At 48.5% G+C, this 18,064-nt stretch overlaps 1 protein-coding gene across 2 annotated transcripts in view; it reads left to right on the top strand.

The window, feature by feature from the left end:
• Positions 1 to 18,064, top strand: part of JAG2 (jagged canonical Notch ligand 2) — a 242,540-nt gene that overhangs the window by 176,798 nt on the left and 47,678 nt on the right. For both annotated transcript variants that reach the window (XM_069638198.1, XM_069638197.1), the window contains 3 exons: positions 9,593 to 9,743; positions 10,271 to 10,435; positions 10,575 to 10,688. In XM_069638198.1, the coding sequence (XP_069494299.1) occupies positions 9,593 to 9,743; positions 10,271 to 10,435; positions 10,575 to 10,688 (430 nt within the window). The remainder of the gene's footprint in view (positions 1 to 9,592; positions 9,744 to 10,270; positions 10,436 to 10,574; positions 10,689 to 18,064) is intronic.

Genomic DNA, 18,064 nt, shown 5'->3' with positions numbered 1-18,064 from the left:
TGGCGTATATTTGCCATACAGCGCCTTAAAAGCGACATCCACTTGCGCATAACTCCGCTTCTTGCGAGGTGCTCCTGGTATACACACAGTCATGGTAAGATGGGAAGCGAGATCTTGTGCTGTAATGGGACGTTTTCCATGCATAAAAAACGGTTCAAACACGCCGCCACAAGTTGCTCGATGCCACCAGTTTGTAGAGCTTAACGTGCAGGAATGGTCTCAAATGAACTACGTTTCTGGTCGCTGTCCTGTGTGGTTGCCCTTTGTGTCATACTTTAGGTTTCCTTTATCCAAAATATCCTCCTTCCTAACTGACGTTCGTCCCAAGTCATTTTGCGAACCTTCTCACCTACATCCTTCTCCTCCTGTGGTGTCCCCCAGGGCTCAAACCTCTTCCCCTGGCTCTTTAAGACCTGCCTTGCTCAGCTGGCTCTCCTCATTTCCTCCTTCTCTACCAACTTCCAGTGCTACGCAGATGATACTCAACTCTTCTTCAACCTTCCTGCTGACCCTCGTGCATCTTCCATCATCCCTCGCTGCCTATCTGCCACCCAGTCCTGGTGTACTTCCCACGATCTCTGCCTCAATGACAACAAGACTGCGATCCTTCCTATTGGACCCTCTGCTCCCTCTTTGTTCCCCTCACTCTGGCCATCCTCTATGGGCTCTCCCCCTGCTCCTTCATCTGAAGCCAGAAACCTTGGAGACCTCTTCGACTCCTCTCTCTCCTTCCTCCCTCACACTCGGGACACTGCCAAGAAGTCCCACTTTCAGCTCTTCCTTCTCAAAGGAATTCTCCCCTTTCTCACTCCCCCCCACCAGAGGCTCAATGTAACCCAAGCCCTGGTTCTCTCTAGGCTTCACTACTGCAATAGCCTTCTGCTGAATCTAACTTCTTCCACTCTACAAACCCTCCAGCTAATCCAGAATAGGGCAGCAAGACTTATCCTGAGCCTTAAGTCCAGGGACCGTGTCTCTCCTGCCCTAAAAACTCTCCCAGTTGCTGCACGGATCAAATTCAAATCCCCTACGTCACCCACAAGCCTGTCTGGGGCCTAGGACCACGCTATCTGCAACGTTCTCTTACCAAATACTCTCCCTCTAGACCTCTACGTTCCTCTGGCACCTACTCTTTGTATGTAAAGCATTTCGCTAAGCAGAGGGCCGGAGGCCAATCTCTTTCTTCAGCTGGCTCGCTCTTATGGAACAGCTTCCCCCTTCCTCTTCGTCTTGAGCAGGACATCCTCAAATTCCGGAAGCTCCTCAAGACTTTCCTGTTCTCCTCCTCCTCCTTCCCTTCTTCCCTCCTCTGCTAATCTCACAGTCGCTGTGATTGGTGACCAGGGCCCTTATGTATCCTTCGGGGTCCTGACCCCCCACACCCAATCCCCCTGCCACAAACTACCTTTGGAGCACTTGCCTCAGCACCCACTCGCCTTCGTCCTGAAGGCATGCACTATCTACCCAACGCGGCTCCAGGCCACGTGGCACTTACCTATCTATGCACTAGCTCTGCTGCTCACCCACGAGCTCCGACATTCCAGCACCTACCCCCAGTCCCACCTCCCCTCTTCTCGCTGCACTTGCACATTCTGAATTATGACAAGGCATAGTAGGTTTGTCTTTATATTCTGATGCATTTTTTGTTTTCAATCCCATGTTCCCTCCCTGTTGCCCTGTGGATTCTTCGAAACAGAATTGACTTACTATATAAGCGCCTAACAAATGCACAATAAAATAACTACATAAAAAATACCCAAAGGCCGGATAACACAGGGAGTACTTTACTACGAGCTACATATATTTTTGAATTTTACTGTTCGTTTATAGATCTCTTGCAGTGTTCAGTTTCGTAGGCTGAAAAAACATCCTTATAAAAATGCAGCACTCGTTGAAATGAAAAGCCAGTAAGTAAAATGTTAAACAAGAGGACTCCCCGTTCCAAGCAAGCCTTTCGACTTGCACATAAACCCTGATGTTGTTTTACATGTATTGTTATCGACATGTTCTCTGTTGCCTTGAAGTGGTCCTTTGCCAGTCCTACGGCAGGTCTCCTAGTGAATCTCGAAGAAACTTTCAAATGGATTGTGTCCTCCAACGTATTCCCCATCTTGGGCATTACATGTCCAAGATGGGGAATACGTTGGAGGAACATCCAATCGAAAGAACGGTACCAGTTGGTAAGTAACTTGTTCTTCTTCTGTCTTTAGTCCCCTTCCATATGGCTACTTAGGAGACACATTGTCTCTGACTCTCCTCTTTCCTAGTCCATTGCCCCTTCCGTATGGCTACTCAGGAGACCCGTTGGCTCTGGCTCTCTTCTTTCCTAGTCCATTGCCCCTTTTGAATGGCTACTTAGGAAACCCATTGGCTCCGGCTCTCCTCTCTCCTAGTCCATTGTCCCTTCCGTATGGCTACTCAGGAGACCCGTTGCCTCTGGCTCTCTTCTTTCCTAGTCCATTGCCCCTTCCTTATGGCTACTTGGGAGACCCATTGGCTCTGGCTCTCCTCTTTCCTAGTCCATTGCCCCTTCCGTATGGCTACTCAGGAGACCCATTGGCTCTGGCTCTCCTCTTTCCTCTTTCCTAGTCCATTGCCCCTTCCGTATGGCTACTCAGGAGACCCATTGGCTCTGGCTCTCCTCTTTCCTAGTCCATTGCCCCTTCCGTATGGCTACTCAGGAGACCCATTGGCTCTGGCTCTCCTCTTTCCTCTTTCCTAGTCCATTGCCCCTTCCGTATGGCTACTTAGGAGACTCATTGGGTCCGGCTCTCCTCTTTCCTAGTCCATTGTTACCAGATGAGCGGTCCTTCCACCCCGGGTGGAAGTTACCAGTGCCAGGTCTGTGATTGACTTTAAACAGCGGGCACATGTTGCTAAAATATGATGTGAACCCACTTGAACTCAGTGTTTTATGCTGACAAATCTTCCATCTTGTCGGCTTCAAGTCTCGTTGTATATCGATGGCACCTCTCAAATATCTGGTCTGTTCAGTAATCTGTTTCTGATGTGCCAGCCCAAGTGAGAGAACGAAGAGGAATATATTCACTGTCGTAACTCTGGTATGTTAAGAACCGCATACCTATAGAACCAATCGGTGATGCTGGCCGAGTAGTACGGCTAGTAGCAAAGGTAGGGCCGCATACAAGGCCACATGCCTGGGACTGCAGGCAAGTCTCAGGGACATCTGAAGGGATCTTGGCTTCTCGTGTTGCTCTGCGGTTCCACGGTGGTCAATGGACTGAAGGAGCCCCTGGTTCAAGTACACACGTGACCTATGTAAGCAGTGTTTTCTGAAAATGAGCACCACTGGAATTTGGATAACTAAAATCAGTGGAATTGCTAATTCCATCATAGGTGCTTTCTTTCTGCAGGTGGAGGAGATTGTATTGCAATCCACAATTTTGAACTTGTGTAGCGTTGTGCATATCTTTTGGGCCTTTTTGTTCAGTGTTAGTGTTTATATTTGCAATTAGTATTTTTTGTTTGCTGAGATTGGCCTTGCAAAAGGATCCTTTCTCTCTGCAAGCGGCTCTTCTGCTGGAGCGCCACGCCTTACACAACAAATTGAAACCTTTTCATGTATTTTTCCATCACAACAAGCCTTGCGAAATGTAGGAATCTTTTCATTGGGGCTTTCTGGCACGCACTCAGCCTGTATGAGCCAACGAGGCATGTTTCGCTTTACAGAGACATATACCTATTGACATCAACTGAAGGGTCGCTACCTGGTCTTCAACGTTCTCCTTAATCAAAGCCCACCCCATGGATGTCACTGCTCAGTTTGGGCACCTAGTGCTGGGGAAGCTCTTTTGTTACATTGTAGGTGTACAGACTCCCAAACAGAGACTAGTGCTTTGTGAATTTCTCAGTATAGTATGGCATGAAGTGTACTGGACCCGGGTGAATGTGTAACCTGCACACCATATGCCCCTCTGCGAATCCCTGCAGTCACAGATGCAAAGGGCCTCTGGGTGGTGTGGTGAACCAGATGCAGTCAGACTAAGGTCAGACCTGTTCATGGATGTGCCTATCTAGCCCGACTGCCACAAGGGCAATTCCCTACCAAGCCACCTAAACGAATGGTGCTCATAAAGGCTCCAAAAGAAATGGTTCTTAGTCCAAACCCTACTTACTATCTGCCCTAGCACTTAGGAGAAACATTTAACAAAATATAGACCATGGCAATGGCCTTGCTTGGCCCAACTACTGTGATCGCTTTCCAAAGAAGGTTTTAATTTCGCACAATGCCGTCTTCAGCCTCTGCAGGTTCTGTCTTAAGTCTTTACATACTTCCACTGCCTTCCCTTCTTTACATGGAAAAAGGGTCTCCTTAATGCAGTGCCACCATTTCTGACTGGGTGTTTGACAAAGTTCCTGTTTTTGGATTTGAGCACAGGACCTGTCCAGGTCCTCTATGTTCTCAGTCTTGCTTAATATGGTTTGTATTGCCAGGGCTCCCCAAAGCCCTTTGGCCCTCTACTGGGCTTGCTTCAGCTGGGCCTCGGTTGGGCGTCTGCCCGTATGCAGCGTTCAGATTTTCTGTAACCTGTTTTGCATCCATAGCCTCGAATAACAATAATATCAAAGTCTCTCGGTTTCCATCCTATTCCATGGTGCTCTCTATCTCACCTATCTTTTCTAACTGCTTCTCCATTGACTATCCTTCTCTCCTCACTAAATCTGGTAGGAAAACGTTTAAAAAGGACATCCTGGTCTCCAACCCAGGCCTCCCTATCGCTGGTACCTACACTAGTGCCTCCTCCAAGGAAACACTCACTGACCTCCTCTTTTTCGTGCCTTCACCTAACCTATGGACCCTTCATATGGTCTCAGTGCTCTCTCCTTTCTCCTCTTCTCCCATTAATGGTGGCACCCGTTGGGATGTCCTCTTGGCCTCCTTCCACTCCTGTAAGGCCATCATTAATGTCTATGCTAATGGAACCGTCTTGGTTCAAGGCCCTCAGGCCAACCTTCACCTCTTTGATAGACGCTTCCCACTCCTCATCAATTTCCTCTCCTCTCCTGCTGTCCCCCCTCCTCTGTCCTCTGCTACCTTACCTCCACCCTCCCTCCCTGCCCCCTCTCGCTCTCACTCCTCACCTCCGCAGGGCGTACCTCTGATATGTACCCCTCCCCGGAAGTTCTTCAAAGATGGCAACCTTCTCCATATTGCCACTCTCAACTCTCGCTCTGCTGTCAAAAATTCCTCTGATATCTGCCGTCTTCTAGAGGAACTGGACCTTGACATCCTCGGTCTCACTGAGACATGGTTCACGGCCAGCTCTGTCACCAGCTTTGACACACTCTTACCTGACGGTTACAAGATCCTCTCAGTGCCCAGGACCAACCGTGCTGGGGGGGGGTGTGGCCCTTATCTTCCCTGAGTGGATTCCTGCCACTGTTACTCCCACGCAGATCTACTCCTCTTTTGAATGTCATGTCTGCCGACTCTCTCTCTCTCTCTCTCTCCTAGCCATTCCCTTACCGTGGCTACTATCTATCGGCCACCTGGTCAAATTTCCTCCTTCCTCTCTGAGGGGGCGGACCTCTCCTCACTCCTGTCCTCAACCACTCAACTCCTCCTTCTTGGAGACTTCAACATCCACCTGGATGCCTCCTGTCCCCCCTCTGGACTCTTTCGCGACCTCTGCGACTCACTCTCACTCTCACTCTCTATTCTCCCGTCTGGGCCGACTCATTCTGCAGGGCACACTCTTGATGCTCCGATCTCCTCTGACCTTCCCTTCTCTGTCCCTCTCTCCACTCCTCTCTCTTGGAGTGATCACTTTCTCCTTTCCCCCACCTCACCTTCCCTACCCCACAGGCTAAGCCACCCTCATCACTTTCACCTTCCTTCTCGATCATCCGACCCATGAAGCGCGTGTCAGTTGAGGCTTTGGCTGCCACTTTCTCGCCCCCTCCTCCCCCTTCGGCTGACTCCCACCCTGACACAGCCCTCTCCACTCTCCACTCTGCTGTATCTGATACTCTTGATATTCTTGCCCCTGTCATGAGAATCCGCCTGAACCCCAAAGCCAAATGTAACTCTTGGTATGACTCGGATCTCGTCACCCTTAAACGCAAGTGCAGGGTGGCAGAGAGGAAATGGCGTGCTTCATGTTCATCCTCTGACAAACTGGCCTGTCGCCTGCTCCAAAGGCAATGCCGGCTCTCTGTTCTCTCCAAGAAGAGAGCCCTCATCCAAGCCCGCATCTCGGGGGCATCTAACAATTCGGCCAAACTCTTTAAAATCTGCAAGGAGCTGGCCAATCCTGCTGCAGTCTCTACCTCTCCTGTCCTCTCCCAGGCCCTCTGCACAGCACTGGCCTCTCACTTCATTTCAAAAACTCAGGACATCCTGTCCTCACTCTCCTCCCATCACCTCCCCCCCTCTATTCCCTGCTCTTCCTCTGGCCCTTCTGCAGCTGCCCCTCCTCTCCCCTTCTCTGCCTTTCCCCTATTTTCTGCTGACGAGGTTTTCGCGACAAGTCCGATCTATGAAAGTCTTGTCAAAACAGGTCCACCCCTGTTCCTCCAAAACTATCCAGGACCACATCGACTCCTTGGCTCCTGCCCTTGCTGACTTCTGCAATCACTCCTTCGCCTCTGGAGTCTTCCCATCCCCTCTCAAGCACTCCCTGGTGCACTCCCTTCTTAAGAAACCCTCTTCTGACCCCTCCTGCCCAGCTAACTATCGCCCAATCTCTATCACTCCCTTCCTGGGCAAGCGCCTGGAAAAACTGGCCATCTCCCAGCTTAATCTCCATGCTGAATCTGTTGGTAGTCTTCATGACCATCAGTCTGGCTTCAGAGCTGCCAGAAGCACGGAAACTGCTCTCCTGAACATCCGTGAGGACCTGCTCTCGAACCTTGATTCTAACACTCCATGTGTTCTTATTTTGCTTGATCTCTCTTCTGCCTTTGATACTGTCAACCATGCCATCCTGCTCAACCGTCTCCGTGATAACCTGGGTATCACTGGTCAGGCTCTTTTGTGGCTGACCTCTTTCCTCTCCAATCGACCCTCCCAGATCCAACTGGGGCCTTTCCTCTCTGACATCTGTTTCTCTACCTGTGATGTCCCCCAGGGATCAAACCTCTCTCCCTGGCTTTTCAACCAGTATCTGGCACTTCTCGCCCACCGCATCGCCGCTCTCTGCCCCAGCTTTCAGTGCTATGCGTATGATACCCAGCTCAGTTTCAGGCTACCCTCGGCCTCCTCTTCTCCTTCCCTCATCTCCGACTGTCTTTCTGCTATCCATGACTGGTGTGCCGCCAATGACCTCTGCCTTAATGCCAGTAAGACTGAGATTCTACTCATCGGCACACCCACTCCCTCTTTCCCTGCAGCTCTCTGGCCGGCCTCTCTTGGCCCTCTTCCTGCTCCTACCTGCAAGGCAAAAAACCTCGGGGTCATCTTAGACTCCACACTCTCCTTCTCTCCTCACATATCCGACGTCTCTAAGAAGTCACACTACCAGCTACACCACCTCAGAGGTATCCTTCCTTTCCTCTCCTTCCCCCAGAAGCTCACTGTCTCTAGAGCCCTGGTTCTCTCAAAGCTGGACTACTGTAACAGCCTCTATCTAAATCTGTCTGCCTCTACTCTACGCCCTTTGCAACTCATCCAGAACAGGACTGCAAGACTTGTCCTTGGCCTCAAGCCCAGGGACCGTATCTCTCCAGGAGTGAAATCACTACACTGGCTCCCAGTGACTGCGAGGATCAAGTTCAAAACCCTCTGCAGTGTCCACAAGCCTTCTGGGGCCTTGGGCCAAAATACCTTCAACTCTCTCTTCCTAAATATCTCCCTTTTCGAGCTCTTCGCTCATCCGCCTCCAACTCCCTCAGGATCAGCCGCTTCTCTGAACAACGAGTTGGGGGCAGATCTCTCTCCTCCGTTCCAAGTTCCTCGTCGTTTTATGTATGTCATTACAAACAAAAGGGGTGTGTAATTCCTCTTTGAGCGTGGAGTTCAGTCAGAATCCAACATTACCTGAAGCCAAAGAGATTGAAGAAATGTCACTATGTGGAGAATCCAAAACTGAATAAACAAGTCTTTCCGAAACCCATGTAGGCAGACTATGTATTCAGGAATGAGGTTCCACTTTCCCAGACCCATAGAGAAAGTTTTTTTCTTGGCAGGCTTGCCTTCATAGCTTCAAAGGAGGTGGCTCCCCTCTGGGGAGAAGGGACAAACGGTCCAAATTCCTCACATTCACTGACTACCAGCCACCATATCAAGGATGTACTTGTTCGTCCGCTAGTACAGAACTTGATGCAACTGCACAGTGAGAAGTCACGACCAACCATCAATTCCATACTCGGCAAGACAAGGGGATGACCATAGACCATGATGCTGGACCGGCCCCACGAGCACCAGCCATAACTTCTAGGTTTTAGCGCTAGGACTGATAAAACTGAACTGGCTGCAGCGGTACTCCAAGAAGGAATTGCAGACCCAACAAGACACAGGGATGACCTTAGCATAATAGCCCGAACCCAAAGGGAGATGCTATCCCCTCGACGGGCACTGTAAGGTCATCAGGGACAGGGTCTCCCTCAAATCCACACAGGCACTCGAACACAGCAATATGCGAACTCTCTCCAGTGCACCAACAAACAGAAGGAAACTATACCCCTCGATTAATTCGGCCTAGCTGCACACACACACACACACACGCACACACACACTTATACTCCTCCATGATCACCTCAACAGACATTAGAAAGCAGCTATACCACACGTAAAATAGGCCTAACTGCACACATAATCCCACTCACAAACTCCACCGCCGTAGAATGCAGCTACCCTAGTCCAATTGGCCTTGCTGCACACATTCTACTGATCGCACACGACCACTGCACTGTGCCTAGCACTAGAATGCAGTTACACACCACTTAATCCGCCCTGGCTGCACACACACCCAGTGCACCCAAGCACTATTTACTTCCCTACTTTCTCCACTGGCTTGGACTGCGGTTCCCAAGGGCGTTCACCCCACAGTGCTTTTGGAATCATACCAATGGTAAAAAGGCACTATACAAGTCCCCAATAACATAACATAACATAACAGTGGTTCTATTGGGGGAGGCATCTGCATTTTAAAAAAAAATGCATTTTTGTGTCATTTTGGCTCTGGTTCTGTCCCTGTGGATGGGGAGCAGAGTATGGACGAAAGGGACTCTGGACTAGCAGTACCGCAGTCACTACGGCGAGAACCATGAACATTTTTACTATAAATGAATATAGATCAGAGCGTTTCTAGGCCGTAAAGTCCTTCAAATTCTGTCTTGTGGTGAATGTTTGTTGACGGGCAACTGTTTCTGGAGCCCTGTTGGCTGTGGGTAGATGGGCACATGTGTATTCTGTTGTTTGATAGATATATTATAATGGCTGTGAAGTTTGATTTGCACCACATTGGTTTAGACATTTCAGAGCACTTTCTGAAATTGTGTTGTCTTTCACCCTTAAAACAAATCCCAATAGCAGCGCTCCTCTGTGCGTTTCATTGACCACCCGAGCCAATGGTGTTGAAGTTCAGTTTTTGAGTGTTTTCCAATGTCTACTTTTTGGAATTTTTTAAAGGTGGACATGGATCAGTGTGCACCAAATCCCTGCCAGAACGGGGCTCAGTGCTACGGCCTAGTGGAAGATTACTACTGTGCGTGTTCGGATGACTACGACGGAAAGAATTGTTCTCACCTCAAGGACCACTGCAAAAACAGCTCGTGTAAAGGTACGTCGTGTGCACCTTTAAGAGAGATGGGACTTTGCTCCCAGCTTTAAGTCAGAATTGATGTAAAGCACTTTCATAAAGGTCACTGCCCTATTTTTTATCACTGTGATGGGTCTGTATGTTAAATCTTGTCCCCAACCTTCAGTGCCCTTCCGCTGACATTCCCTATACTCGCACCCCTCCGGCCCCTATATTCCTCTCTGCCCCTTTGTGTCTGTCTCCATGCGCAATGTTTTGGCTCATCTACTCTTGTCACATGGCTCACCGTCTACAGTTCTGCTGTAAAGACTCACACTTGTTGGATTACCCTGGCTACTGTATGTATCTCTAAGTGTTTCTGATCAAACAGCATGCCGTAAATACATCTAAATACAAAATGCTTCTGAAGCCTAGATCTAATTTTCTTTGCCTCAGAGGCAAGCCGCTTTGTAAGATGAGACAGGGTTTACATTGCAGGAGGAATCGGAATCTTCCAGTAACTAGTGATGTGCTTCTAATGGACACAAATGTCCTTTTTTTATTTTTAGTCATCGACAGCTGCACAATAGAGATTTCCACTAATGCCACCCAGGAAGGTGTCCGTTACATCTCATCCAACGTTTGCGGGCCCCACGGGCGCTGCATTAGTCAGCCCGGAGGAAACTTCACTTGCGCCTGTGGAAGGGGCTTTGTCGGCGCATACTGCCATGAAAGTAAGTTTGCCAATCACCTACCTCGGTATGTTGCCATATGAAGCATATCATGGTTTTCTTTGAGTCTCATGTTTCTGCCTGGATTAGTAGATACAAAGTTGCATTCCAGTCACTGTAACAACTGTGCCTTCATTTTTAGATATCAACGACTGTCTCGGGAGGCCCTGCAAGAATGGCGGGACTTGCATCGATGAAATAGATTCTTTCCGATGCTTTTGCCCGGACGGCTGGGAAGGAGAGTTCTGTGACATCGGTGCGTATGATCTTCTGCATGTGAAATCTTTGTATCGCAGCTACCATGTGTGAGAGGCTTGAAAAGTAGCAAGACCGTCCTGAAGGGTATTTCTGTTTCACGCTCCGCACCTGCCAAGGAATGTTAGTCCGGCCATATATAACCACCATCTTACCATTTTGGTTTGGTTGTGTTATCCATCCACTCTCCCAAATAGATTTTTAGTGAGTCCATTCCTTGGTTTTGAGAAGATGTGCGAATGCCTATTTTCTAGGGCCCAACACTCATTTTCCTTCCGTTTTACTGTTTTGTAGGGCTCCTTATTACATAACTGGTTGCTTCAAAGTGAACCGAAAAAATGCCGGCTGGGTAGATGTACTAGAGTAAGAAGGAGGCAAGAGGAAAAATGTTTAAGGTGGGTGGTGGGAAATTCTCCAGTTGTTGGGTGAAAAATCACGTTTTCTTACACCTGGGTAGAGAACCTTTTTACAGCCTATGGGAGAAAATGGACAGCAGGCTGCCACAACGCTCCCGCCATAGCAAACTTGATTGAACGCCATCAGGTTGTTTCCATAAAACAAGATGTTTCCAGTTGACAACAGTCGTGCAGAACTTGGCTACTCTGCCAAACTGGCACGCTGCCCAGACCCACTCACACCACTGCCAGAAAATACATAACTGAAACATAATATCAGTCAACAAGAAACATATCGACTGCACAAGTCAACTCGTACCCACTGAAAAGTCCTAGCCTCGAATGTCACTGCACGCAACCAGCAAACAACCTCACTTTTTCACCCACTTTGCTTGCAACATGCACACCAACACACAGACACAAAAAAGCTTTAAAAAACATTGCAGCATAGACCGAAATCCAGACTGCTCCAATCAACACCCTAAACCATCCACTGTGCAAAGCACACAGACCATCGGAAGCCCACAGGTCTCCCATCTGGAGACATCTACCTCTGGGTTAACAACACTAGCCACCTCGAGAACATACCCACAGAGACGCCAGTTGCGCCTGGTTCTACATGCCCCAACGGTTCAGCAGAACGTCTTGTCTTACCTGCTACTCCCACCAACCATCCTTCCATTAAGGTTGAGATCCATGCAAGTGCCTGTCAGTGGTGCGTGGTTCTAAGTGCAACAACATAACATAGTGTGCACCAATTAAACATATTGCGTCACACAAGCACATTACCCTGTCGTGCTAATCGCCTTCTAGCCCAAATTTGCACATTTGGGAGGTTTTTAAATGCTGTTATCCCTCCTTGACTGCCTTTTCTTTGTTGAGGTCTGTTGACACAGGTTGAGGGCGTTGAGCAACCAGTATAAACCATCACTGTGGGGCCATGAGGCTCAGATTTCACACCTTCATTGTGATCTACTCGCGATTCTCCGAACTATAAGAGTATAGTAAGCCAGTACGATATCCAGCATTTCTCCCAGGAGAGCCGTCATCAGCGAGCCATGACAGATGCCCCTAGCATGAAGACATCCCCTGCTATTGGATAACATAGCTATTCAGATGTTCGCCCTTGATATTATACGATCTTAGGTACTACGAGGAGATGGCTGCATTGAAAATAAAGAATATCCAAGGCTTTCCCTTTTATTGGCTGTACTCGGGCTGGCATTCATTCCTGTACCAGTTGATAGATATTAAACGGTTCCCTCTCCAAACTGTCAGGCTTTCAGAGAGCCTCAAACTAAGACCTCCTGAATTATTGTTTTATCTAGGAATGTGTTCACAAAGGTCACCTCAGTCCTCTACTGCTCGTCCTGCGCCTCGGTTGCACTTTTGGACCTTCATCAGCTAATACTTTTTGTAAAATGTCACGCAGAATACCTCCTGTGTGAAGTCACCTTTTAACATCAGATGACACCATTACCTCACTCTGGCATTGAAGGCTGAGTGGAGCTGCTAGGATTAAAACCTGCAAATGAGACGTAGCGTCTCCACCCGTCTACATGGACAGTCCGTGGCAAAGAGAAATGCTTGTCCCACAAACCTCAGAAAGAAAGCATTGAACAAGTCCTGGTCCCTTGGAAGCTGAACGGGAGCTTAAGCTGTGGTTTTTCTACAGGTCAAGGATTTCAATCCTGACTCAGCTTTTCATCTTTCCTTGGACAGTAGATTAGATGACCTTAAAATAGTCATTAGGAACATCTGTCATTTACACGGCCAGTCACAACACATTTGTGACACACTATGCAATGTACATTTTCCATCAACTGGTGTCTATAGCAGTTCCTGAAGGACTGTGTTGGACCCCAGTCAAGGTGTGGTATTTCTTCCTGATACATAGGCACAACTTGTCAATTCTCCAGCAAGGAATTCTTCCTAGATGCACAAACTCTGAAAAACTAGCCATCACCCTTGAGGAACCATCTCAAGTAGCAAATTCTGTGTCGGCGAGGGGGAGCGACTATAATACTCTGCAACATGGCTCCATCTGTGTCAGCGAGGCGGGAGTTCCTATTATACTCTCCTGGATGGCACCAACTCTGGGTATTGCTGTCAGAACCGTGCTACGTCCCATAGCACACTGGTCCTTCTGGGAGCGCTGTAGAACGGCACAGAGCCATTCTGTTTTGCAACGCGCCCACAATGACCTTGAGTGGTCTAGTCTTTTTACAAGATGGTGCCTGCCACAGCTCTCTGGCTTTATTAGCCGCCGACAAAAAGGGACAAAGTGCGTTGCAATACAGGTAACCTTTCCCCGCCTGGCGCTCTGTTGTTCCTCATATTTCTTGCTCTCATGTGTCTCCAATGCCCTGCCTTCTCACATCTTCCTTCTTCCTTCAGTACTCCTGCTCCCTGTTCTCTCCTTCCTCTCCTCACCTTGTTGCCTGACCTCTGATTCTTGGATCTATCCTGGGAATCATTTCCCCGCCGTCCACTGTCTTTAATTCTGGACATCTTGAGGACTTTTCACCTCCTCGTGGATGTGGCTTTTGCCCTCTTTGGGACTCTGCTCAGGGGGATCCTGGTTGCCAATGGGTTCTTCCTAGGGAACCAGGGTCACTCATTTGAGTGATTGCCCGTACATTATATGATATGATATGGCATTTATAACGCACCTATACACAAGTGTTTCAAGGCGCGACGAGGCAAGGCAGGGGGAACAGAGGGAAGACGGAGACAACGATCCTACTAGGCCAGGTGTCATTCAGATCGCGCAAGTGCATGGAAAGTGGGAAAGTGCGGGGGGAGCTCTCTAAACCACAACCGGAATAAGGCAGTAAGTGAAGGGTCTTGCTCTGGCACTGATAATTCTTCTGATAAGTGCGGTGGCCTCAGACCATTTCTGAATCTCCGATAGGCTTTTCTGCCTGGAAACGCCCCGTTTTTCATTTCTGTTTTTTGGTATTTTTCACATTCTTTCATCCTTAAAGAATTTTTTGTCTTTATTTTCAACCAAGGGTTGACGAGGCATAGAAGGAAGAGACAGACTAGAAGTTGCTATTTTCAAGATGCTTTTATTCAAATAATAATAGGAAAAACTCTAACTTTCCCTAATCCATGAGTTTCCCTACCTAACTCAACTAACTAGGGAGGGGGCTCATCGTCAGCTTGTGAAGTCCAAAAGTAAAGTCTCCTCGGTCCTAAATTAAACTATGCTGACCCTACCGCTAAGCCAAAACAACTAAAGTCCAGGAGAATGACTCCCTTCTCCTGGGGCCTCTTTCCCAGCCTTGCTTATTGCAAACCTAACTGAAGCCTACTGTGGCATTGACGAGAAGATGACTTTGAGAGGATTGAATGCTGGGCTTCCTTAGCCTGCTGTGGCATTGACGAGAAGATGACTTTGAGAGGATTGAATGCTGGGCTTCCATAGCCTGCTGTGGCATTGACGAGAAGATGACTTTGAGAGGATTGAATGCTGGGCTTCCTTAGCCTGCTGTGGCATTGACGAGAAGATGACTTTGAGAGGATTGAATGCTGGGCTTCCATAGCCTGCTGTGGCATTGACGAGAAGATGACTTTGAGAGGATTGAATGCTGGGCTTCCATAGCCTGCTGTGGCATTGACGAGAAGATGACTTTGAGAGGATTGAATGCTGGGCTTCCATAGCCTGCTGTGGCATTGACGAGAAGATGACTTTGAGAGGATTGAATGCTGGGCTTCCATAGCCTGCTGTGGCGTAGACTGATCTCCACAGTATGACGCATATTGACAGTGAGTGGGCCTGGGATCTTGTCTTATCTCATCAAGCATAGGACCAATTGGTCCGGGTATGAAATTATCTTCAACACCTATCCTTTGTACACCACATCCTACTAAGATCACTGGGCGATATCAGTGCAGGTGATATTTACCTGCACCAAATTCCTTGGTCCCAAATCATGATTACCCTACTCCCCCGCCCACAATCGCATTACTTCCTCTGTAGGGCACATTTGTGAAAGACTCCTTCAAAATGTGTTCTTCATCTGTGGGATCTCAACATCTTTCCTTTCGAGATTCAAAAGGGGCTGCACCATTTGGTGTCTGGTATTCTGAGCCTTGCCTTTATTCCATCTGACCCTCTTTGTGTGTGCTAGAACTCTTGCCGTGCGTTTCAACTTACATTTCTGATTTCTTGAGGTTGGGTGTAAGCAGGCTGGGCTTTGTGGAAGACCAGCCTGCGGAGGAAAGCCAGTCCATAAACCACAGTAGCAAAAGATGTGTTGTATTATGGGAGCAGCTGCACAGCAGGCATCTTATGCAGCAGCCTTTTAGGCAATCAAATTGCATGCTGATTTAAATTCTTCTGAGAGGCACCGAAACTGATTCATTGTAAGGAGGTGCCTAATCCTATCTTGCAGCTTCAGAAATCTTGTGTGATGCACGAGTGCTGTGCTTAGCATTCACCGTCGGGCCTGAAATCTGAATGCGGGGCAAAGCAGATTTGTTTTTAAACAATCTAACCTATTTGGTTCAAGTACTGAAAAGAAAAGCATGAAGGCTTGGTCAGAGGCGGTATGCCCTCCTGGCCTGGAGCAGAGAAGCCAACAACCTTTTTGCCTAAGTCTTTTGTTCTATCATTGGGTATTTTCCTCAAAATGGTAGCACTCCTGCTGTCTTCCACAGTGGCCAACCCACTGACAGTAATGCCACTGTGACTAGGGGTATAGAGCAGCACCAACCACGATTCCACCCAACACAAGCTTTGTTTCACCAGATCGCAAGCTCATACTATGTGAGGAGAGCCTCACCCTGGTCGCCAACAAGCAGTAGTACGCACAGGAGATTAAGACTAAGACACTGTATTTGTTTATTTGTAAAGCGCTTATACACAAGTGAAGCGCTTGAAAGCGCTTCAAGGCGGGAAGGGAACATGGGAATATAGTCATTCTTAGGCTTTGAAGATTCCGAATGATCTTAACAAATAACTAGCCTACTAGGCCTGACGGCATTTCTACTAGTGCAAGTGCATGACAGGAAGGAATGAGACAAGGGGTGGGGGAGAGGAGGAGAAGAGCATCCAATCAATAAACTACCGTACTATACTGAACCCTCACTGCTGGCTTCTCTACGGCCACCCAGGATCCTATCTCCATATGTGGTGGACATGCCCTATGGTAAGAGAGTTTTGGACCCACTGCCTGGCCACGATTAAGGACATCACCCAAGTGGAAATACCGCTGGCCCCCGAGCAAGTCCTACTGGGGATTCCGCTCCCAGACTCCTATCCGAGAACAGGAAGGAGGGCAGCATTAGTATCTCAATTTTTGTTGGCAGCTAAAATTACGGTGGCCTGCACCTGGAAGTCAGTGGAAGGGCCCCTGATGACCCACTGGTGGGTTAAACTTTGGGATATCCTAATAGCCGAAAAGGTCACGGCAGCTAAATCGGGGCTGCTCCACCGATTCACAAACATTTGGGCTCTGTTGTTAGACTATGACCAGAACTACCCAGCCCTGACCTATAAGCCAAGCTTGATCGCGAGAGCCCTTCACTTTACCAATGCATACTCGCCGCTTGGCCTGGCCAAATGAGGGCCCAGAACAAAGCTCAACCCGGGACCTTGGGGGTGGGATAAAGGGACACCTTGCCATATGCATTTTAAGGGGTAAGTAAATGTTACTGTCTATATTCTCCTGTGTACTGAGTTATTAATAAACACATAAAAAAAGAAAAACTACCGTACTATACCTAAAACCTTGGCAGATAGTGCAAGTGCATGACAGAGTGGGGAGTGGGGAGAGGGAGGGTGTGGGGGTGGGGGGAGCATACAGAAAGATGAACTACCGTACTAGGCCTGTTGACATTTCAGATTGATTGGTGATTGGTCATCACTAATACGCCTATGCTCGAGTATTTCTGGTACAACCAAGCAAGGGAGGGGAGACAGAGGCAGGATAGACAACCTTGCTAGGCCTAGTACGTTCAAGGTCATGCACGTGCACAGACAGGAAGTGTGTGCGAGGGGCAAGGGGGGAGGGAACAGGTGCACCCAGTCCAGCAAGGCCCTGAGTTAAGTGGAGAGTGGTTGCCCCTCTCATGGAGCGTATTCCGAGTACAGTAGTACCAAGCATTGTGCAGCGGCCTGGAGGCAAGCGCAGGACTAGATGTGGATCCTGGGACCTTTGAGGCTCTGGCGGTGCACCAGGCGACCAGTCAGCGACTGAGCAAGTTGGGAATAGAAAGAGGGACGCAGGAGAGAAGAGAAAACAGGTTAGCAGGGGAGATGGAGAGAGGAAGTAACAAGATGTCACATGGTGGAAGTGGAGTAAAAAAGATCAAGAACGAAACTCTCCTGGAAACGGAGCATTGCTCAATAAATGGGTACTTCCAGATTGTGGTCGATGGACCTGTAGTCCAAAACGTCTGAAGGCCACACTATGACCAGCCATGTCTCCCGAGCATGAGTGAGACACTTTACCTGTGTACTAGGGTTTGGTAGCTTGGCCAGTCTGGACGATTCAGCACCAGGAGTACTAGACTAGCACACTACCAGAAGCTGCTGTCCAAGATGGTCACACTACCAGAAGTTACAGTTCGAGATGGTCATACTACCAGAAGTTACTGTCTGAGATGGTCACACTACCAGAAGTCGCTCTATAGGGTTTTTACACATTAGGATCATAAATTAATCTTTGCTTCAAGAAAAGGTATTTCAGATCGGGGTCTAAATATTGAGAACAAAAAAATGACTTTGTGGATTCCATCCTGTGAAGGCCACTCCTGCAAGGTCAGGTTTTTGTTCTCAATCTGTTACAGGGGGGTGTGGGGGGGTCTTCCCCTCCCTCTGCTTTCCAGCCCCCTTCACTCCATCCACGTACCTGCAACGGCCCTGATCCCTCACACTTGGTGGTCTTCAGGCTATGTACTGTAAGGGTGTCGAAGAAGAAAGCTGACACACGGGTGGTATGGTTGTTGTTCTAGTCTTTTATTAATAGTAACA

This window comes from Ambystoma mexicanum, chromosome 14, assembly GCF_040938575.1.
Source record: "Ambystoma mexicanum isolate Mex_15411 chromosome 14, UKY_AmexF1_1, whole genome shotgun sequence".
NCBI lineage: Eukaryota > Metazoa > Chordata > Amphibia > Caudata > Ambystomatidae > Ambystoma > Ambystoma mexicanum.
The sequence above is the reverse complement of the archived record's forward strand: the minus strand, read 5'-3'. Positions and strand labels throughout refer to the sequence as shown.